At 31.0% G+C, this 7,261-nt stretch overlaps 1 protein-coding gene across 1 annotated transcript; it reads right to left on the reverse strand.

Moving 5' to 3' along the window:
* Nucleotides 1-954: 954 nt before the first annotated feature.
* On the reverse strand, nucleotides 955-6,995 carry LOC111993626 (senescence-associated carboxylesterase 101). Its single transcript, XM_024025460.2, has 4 exons — nucleotides 6,749-6,995; nucleotides 6,197-6,560; nucleotides 2,238-2,765; nucleotides 955-1,966 (listed from the first exon to the last, which is right to left on the reverse strand). The coding sequence occupies exons 1-4, from the start codon at nucleotides 6,763-6,765 to the stop codon at nucleotides 1,064-1,066; spliced, it is 1,812 nt and encodes a 603-aa protein (XP_023881228.1). The 5' UTR covers nucleotides 6,766-6,995; the 3' UTR covers nucleotides 955-1,063.
* Between the last annotated feature and the right edge of the window lie 266 nt (nucleotides 6,996-7,261).

Raw genomic sequence — 7,261 nt, forward strand, 5'->3', positions numbered from 1 at the left:
GAAGGTTTCCCCCCAGGTTTTTTTTACTGTGAAACTAGTTTGTTTCATTGGTTTTCCTGAGTCAACATATCTTGTCTTATTTATTTTTCCGCTGCATGATTTTGACATGATATTGATGTTTGTTTATTTTAACAAGTTTTATTCATAATAAATCTAATTAACAACTTGGATTTAAAATTTGTTTATTCTATCAATCAGAGTCTAAATTTTCCAACATTTTTTCTTCTTTTCTCCTCAGTTTGTCTCACACACTTGCTCAGCTTTGCATTAAATCAAAAGCTGACTTTGGAAGCTGAAGGAAGCAAGCTCATTAATGAGCTTTGAAAAGGCATGTGGGCTGGACCCACATGGTGCTTTGCACCCAATAACATATGTATCAAGAAGAGTAATAATTTAGTAGGAAAGATTGTGATGATTCTTTTGTATGCTTTAAAAGAGAGAGAACTAGGATTATGGATGACAACGAATATTGGTTTAAGATTAAAAAAAAAAAAAAAACAACATCAAAATAGAGGTATGCAAGTGAAAGTTTTTTAAATGATGAGAAAACTCTATTTTTTTTTTTACCTTTCCAATCACCACTATATATATCATATCAAAAATGGATTGGCTCATAATAGGAGTAGATAAAAATTTTAAACAAAAATTAAAGTAAAAATAGAGGTTTTTATTTATAGAGAATATAAAATTTTCATTAGTTGACAAAGCAAACAATATGGCGTCATTTATTTTAGTTTGAAAATAAATAAATAAATAAATAAACCCTCCTTTTGCACTTGGTTGCTTTTGTAAAGGGCAAGATAAAAATAGCTTTTTTAAAATTAATATTTTAAATAATATTCTTATGAGTAGAAATCCTTTGTTATGGCTAACCCTACTATATGATCTTGAAGTTCCTAGAAAATAGGTTACACATATATTCCATTACAAAGTAATTCGCATATTCTCAAGCTTTGTGCAGATCCATGACTAGTAATAATAATGATTGAAAAGATGATGTCCTCAATTTACAATTTACTGGGGAATAAATTTTGAATGCCAAACAAGTTTGAAATATATAATTTTACATCTCAGGAATCACTAGGGTGCCCTTAGAATACTCCTTGTGATTCTCAACATTCTTAATTAAGTTAGCGAGAGGTGAACTACAAGAAGTTCCCATAATTTCTCTATACTCTCCCCACCATTTCATGAAGCTGCTCTTAGGTAAGAAAATCTCAGACGATACTGCATAATTTTTCATCAAACCGTATACATAGTTTTCAAACTCAACTAGTTTTTTCTTTGATGATTCTTCGTCCATAGCACTTGCTTTTCGTTTCTTCTTTGATGATTCTTTGTTCATAGCACTTGATTCTCTGCCAGTCAGCAATTCGCATAAAATGAGAGCCTCCTCAACATGTGCCCAAAAGCAAGAATCCTCCGTCAGACTTGACTTCACATTCTGTTTCTTCAAATCATTTGGACCACTTGAACTTGAAGGTTTCTCAGTTTCTTTCATTTCTTTCAGCCATTGCTCCAATTTTTCGTAATGTTCTGACCTTCCATTATTTATGTAGTCGCTTAAGCCCTTGTTGTAGTAATTAGCTATATCCAGTGGTTCAATCATCCTTCGGTAATTTGTTCCCCCAAAGAGCGAGCGGGTACGAAGGAAGGCACCTACTGTTTGGGGCCTTTTCTCTGCTTGATCAACCATATCTTTCCAGTAAATTGTGAGGGATTTTTTATACCTTTCCAGATCCATATCAATTGTAGTCATTCCATTACAGCTTTCAATCTTATATCTGTCATAGTATCCCATTCCGTTATCTATAGATAACTTCTTATACTGTTCTAGGAAGGCCATATTCACTTTAATGTCATTCAACCCCTTGGTGGGATCAAAAGCCTCCCTTTTTGGCTTCAATTTTTCCCGTTTTTCTGTCTCTTTAATGATAATGTTGACGTCAACATTCTGTCGTTGTTGCTGCAATAAATTGTAAAAATGAGTTAGGCAAGAAGTGGAGTATTACAAGATCACAAGGACAAAGGCAGACTTCAAATTGTAGTAGTTTTTATCCATGTAAGAAACATTATAGGCTTTGGAATTAGTTGTTAATCGGTGAGCATTTCATTCATTACACTATTATGTTTAGTGTATTGTCTAGCTAGGTGTAACATAGAAGTACCATACAATGATATAGCTCAAATAAGCAATTTAATTATATACTATCCAAAAAGAATTGTAACTGAGTTACCTCTGGTTGCTTCAGTCCAGTTGCTACTATTTGTGTAATAATGCATGCCCGTAATGGTTGTGTAGTCCTTTCAGGCAACTTTGTAGTATCCTTGCAAATTACCTTTCGGTTGATATCCTTCACAAATGTTCCATAGACGTCAAAAACTGGATTAGGATCTTGATTTCCAGGACTCCCTGAATAGGTTGCCTTCAACAACTCCAAAATGGTTCGAGGATCCTCAAAACAAGAACAACCCATCTTTGAAAACATGAGAAATGTGCCAAAAGGCTGGTAACCATTAAATAAGACTCTGGGAACCGGATCTTGGTCAGAAACTACATGCAAAAAGCAAGAGTTCCATGCTGCATATTTAGATATGGCTTCTTGTAGGTCTTCATCACCGATAAGGGGTGAACCAAAAGTGATGCAAAGTGGGCGTTCGGTGTTTTTAAAATTGATTTTTTTTAGCAGTGATAAGGTGAAGAGAGAGGCAACAGATCCTCCCAGAGAGTTTCCAGTGATAATTAATGGTTTGGAATTGGCCATCTGCATTATGATATGAATCGTACCATGTTAATATATAGGGAAATATTTGTTACACAAAAACTGTTTTTACCCCGTTTTATGCACAGCAAAAAACAACTAAAACTGTGAGTTGAAATCACGATTTCTAACATGAAAATTGTGAGTTAAGTCATAGTTTTAGTTGTTTTTTGGGCTCTAATAAAAAATAAAAAAGAAAAAAAAACTGTTCATGTCACATTCTCAAAGTTCAATAAAAATAATAATAAAACTTATATAACATATTGTACACATTCTTAAATATTATTGTGCCATGGTAATTATGAATATTAGTCACTAACCAGTGTAACAAGAAATATAAATATACTTTTCTCAAAAAAAAGAAAAGAAATATAAATATACAATTATGTCAAAACCCAAAAAAAGAAAAGTTCCTATAAGAAAATAATGAAATACAACTTCCCAATAAATTCAACATATATAACTTCAGCTCAATGATACATTATCTAAAACTAATATTACTACCAATTAAGTTTGCATAAATTAAATCAACATTAGTTTCTTCATACGAATAAGAAACACAACTTTTGAAATTAATCTTCCGATAGCAAGAGAGGAGTGGGCTTGGAATGGTAAAAACTTGTAGTAAACTTTTGAACCATGAATATTGCACGAAAACTTATAATCTGGCCAACATGTGAAAATAAGCTTATGTTCTATTTTAAATTATTTAGAGGTATGTCTTTTTTACTTTATTTGATTTGTTCCATTTTACCTAGCTAGTCCAACAAATTCTTCAACTGAACTAATTTGGATATGTAAAACTGTAAAGTCAAATAAATTTTTTCCAACATATCAATAAAACTTACACAATCAAAATAAAATGATAGAATCTATTAGATTAAAGACATAATAATACAAATATAAAAAGAGACAATGAGCATCTTGCAATTAGAATAAATTTAAATATAAAATAAATTATAATCTCAAAAGTCATGATGAGTATGTAAAGTCAAAGAATATAATCAATTAATAATAATAAGTAATATGATTGCAAATCTATATATCTATATATATAATAATAGGTGAAGCAGAGAGAAAATTCAATTAGATTTCAATTGGATTATCAATTTTGCGCCACTTGTCCTAACCAAAACTAAAAAAAAATCTAATTAGATTATAAATTTAACTTCAATTTTGTGTCATGTATCTTATCTAAATTTTCTAATTTTTGTTCTCAAATAAATGATGCATTAACATTTAACTCAGAAGCCAAGAAAACCACAATGATAATGCTCATTAACCTAAGTAAGAACATCTTACCTGCACACTTTTATAGAGATTATAAATTGGACTCCAATTTTGTGCCATGTATCTTATCTAAATTTTCTAATTTTTGTGCCCAAATAAATGATACATTAAAATTTAACACGGAAGCCAAGAAAACCACAATGATAATATTCATTGGCCTAAACAAGAACATTTCACCTGCACACTTTTATGGATGATCTCAATAGAGTCTGGAGCTCTTCTAATTCCACAATTAGAACCAAGGAGTCCAACGAGAAAGACTATAAAAGTAAAACATCATCTCCTCCTAATTCCATATCGTCATCCCATGTCTCTTCCTCTCTCAACCTCTACCAACTAGATCCACACATTACCCTCTCCTCCTCCTTATGGATTTCTCAAAGTAAGGCCGGGTTCAAACACAATGTTCAATCCCACTCTTCCTTGCTTCACACTCTCATACATTAGCGCTTCATTGGCTCCTTCAAGAAGATTCCAAGCTCAATGATTAGTTTTTTTTTTTTTTTTAATGTCCCTTTATATATTTTAAATAATAAAATGCAATATTCTCTTTTTTCTTCACTGTAGCATCACTTAAATAATAAAATGCAATATTATCTTTTTTTTATTCATTGTTTTATCTAATGCTATCATATGTATGATAAACCAAAAAGAAAAAAAAAAGACCAATAGCATTACTTAAATAATAAAATGCAATATATATTTTTCATTGTTTGATTTAATTCTATCATCCGTGTGATAAACCCAAAAAAAAAAAAAATTTGACCAATAGCATCATTACAATTAATCAGTTCCGTGCGGTAGCACGAGGTTATATACTAGTAATAATAATAACTAGTCATCTTAATTAACAATTAACACCACCAGCATGAAAGGAAGAGATGAGTTGATCTACTATGTCAAAAGCCATGAGTATACAGAGTGACAGAGTCAAGAATATATAGTAATTAGTCATCATCAATCGATGACACCGCGACAAGGAAAAGAGGAGGAGAGAGAGAGAGAGAGAGAGATATACATGAATGAAACGTATTAGACAACGAAAAATCAAAGTAATACTACTTAGCCGAAAAACAAAAAATTCAAAGACTAAAAGATCATTTCAATCAAAATGAACAAAACTTGCAATTTAAAAGCACCTGAGCACAAATATCATGATTTAATAATAATTAAAAAATCATATTTATAAACATAAAACAATTTTTTTTTTCTTTTCTCTCTTTTTTTTTTTTTTTTGGATTGTCTTGAAATCATAAAAAAACAAAAGGTCAAAAATTACTGTTTTGGAACATACTATAAAATTAGGTAGTGGACAGACAACTTAATGAGGGGAATAGTTTAAAATATTGCATCATTATATCTCGTGATATCTTGGCATAGATAATGATTTTTTTTTTTTTTTTGAGAAAGAATAGATAAGGAAAATTGATATTGATTTTTTAAAATAATACATGAAAAGCGCATAACCATTCATTGTAATTTTAAAATGATCACAGGTGTGTGACCACGTTACTATAAAAAAAATAAAGTTAATCTCAAAATAATATATGGACAGCAAATAACCATTCCTGTTAATTGATTACTAGTTAATAGAATTGAAATAGAATGGTCAATTTAGACATCATTTCAATTTTCTAAGATGTTTTAGGAAAGGTTTTGTTGCATACTAATATGGACCAATTGTTACATAATGGGTTATTTAGCAGTAAAAAAAAAACCAACATATGTTCAAGGGTCATATGCACTGAATATGATCAAATAGACCCATAAACATGTTAGTTTCTTTTTACTGCCTCATGACCCATTATGAGGTAGGTAGTTCATACTAATACCAAGCAAAACCTTTCCCAAAAAAATAGTACTGGGACAAATGAGGACTACCAACCACACGTTGGTCTCTTCTCTTCTGATCCCTATTCAAAGCTACTTGTGACCAAACATTTTTTTTTTTTGATCTGTTGTGACCAAACATTTTTAAACTTACAGAAAATTTTTAGGCAATGATATGTTGTTCAGGCAATTTGTTATGACCTATAGTTGAACTAGTCTTGAGTTTCTTGGCTGCTTAACTTTTGCCAAGTTTACAAGTTCTATGACCAAAAAAAAAAAAAAATAAAGGAGGAATTTTCAGAGAATGGAGGTACCACAGATTTCGGGAGCTCATCAAAAATGGAGGTGAAAAGCTCCAATGCAGGTTTGTTAATGGAGAACTCTGGGTTGTCTTTGGTGCACAGGAAATTGAAGAGATCAGGAAAATACCCCTTAAGAGCTGATGATGTAACAAAATCTCCTCCTTTATTTCCCTGAACACAGTCTTTGCTATTAGCAGGCCAAGTGAAAAAGGCTATGATTGTACAGTTTAGTGGCTCATAAATTTTGAATTTCACTGAGGAAGATGGTTCTTCTTTTTGACTGATTTCTGTGTATAGGTTCCAAATTGCAGTCCATGCATCGTGCAAGACATCAAGGCTCACCACGAAATTTGCCAACTCTAACCCACTGCTAAACCTGCCATCAAGAATAATTAATCACAGGAAAAAAAATGGCTAAGAAATGGCGATGCATCAATCTCTAGTATTGAATTTCTTGGTCAAGAAACAAACTTGAAAGGAAGAGCGAAAGAGTGAAGAAAAACAAAGACAAACAACTAAGGGAAAGAAAAAGAAATGATTTATTGGTTTTTTAATTTTACTTACAACTGAGTTTGTGTCATCCTCTGTCTCTGGCTTTAGATTAATTTGCGTAGGAAAGTTTTTTTTTTTTTGGATAATCAATTTGCTTAGGAAAGTTGAGCAATCTGAGCAGTACATATGTAAGCATAAAGCAGCGTATGGTTCTGCTTTTCTACTCATCAGCAGAGAAATTTCCCAGGAAATTCAGTTGCATCACTAGACGACAAGTCTCAAAGGTTTAGTTGATGACTTTCTTCTGGGGTGTGCAGAAAACTCACCAACCCATCAAATTCAACCCGATCTAATCCGACCCGACTTATCTATATTTAATATATATATTTAAAATATATTTAATATTTAATATTTTTTTAATCTGCTGTAAATTTAATATATACTAATAATAATATTTTATACTATAAGTGCTTATATATAATATTATATATATATATATATATATATAATATACTAATAATAATATATTTAATAAATTTAATAATAATAATAATAATAATAATAATTTGTTAAATCCATGGGTTC

This window comes from Quercus suber, unplaced genomic scaffold (genome assembly GCF_002906115.3).
Source record: "Quercus suber isolate HL8 unplaced genomic scaffold, Cork oak 2.0 scaffold_429, whole genome shotgun sequence".
Lineage (NCBI taxonomy): Eukaryota > Viridiplantae > Streptophyta > Magnoliopsida > Fagales > Fagaceae > Quercus > Quercus suber.

Bases quoted from the DNA above. Each gene is read 5' to 3' on its own strand.
- LOC111993626 (XM_024025460.2), bottom strand. The intron at 2,766-6,196 runs GTACCTCCATTC...ATCATAATGCAG, and splicing joins ATGAGCTCCCGAAATCTGTG to ATGGCCAATTCCAAACCATT. The intron at 1,967-2,237 runs GTAACTCAGTTA...AATTTATTGCAG, and splicing joins CTGGACTGAAGCAACCAGAG to CAACAACGACAGAATGTTGA.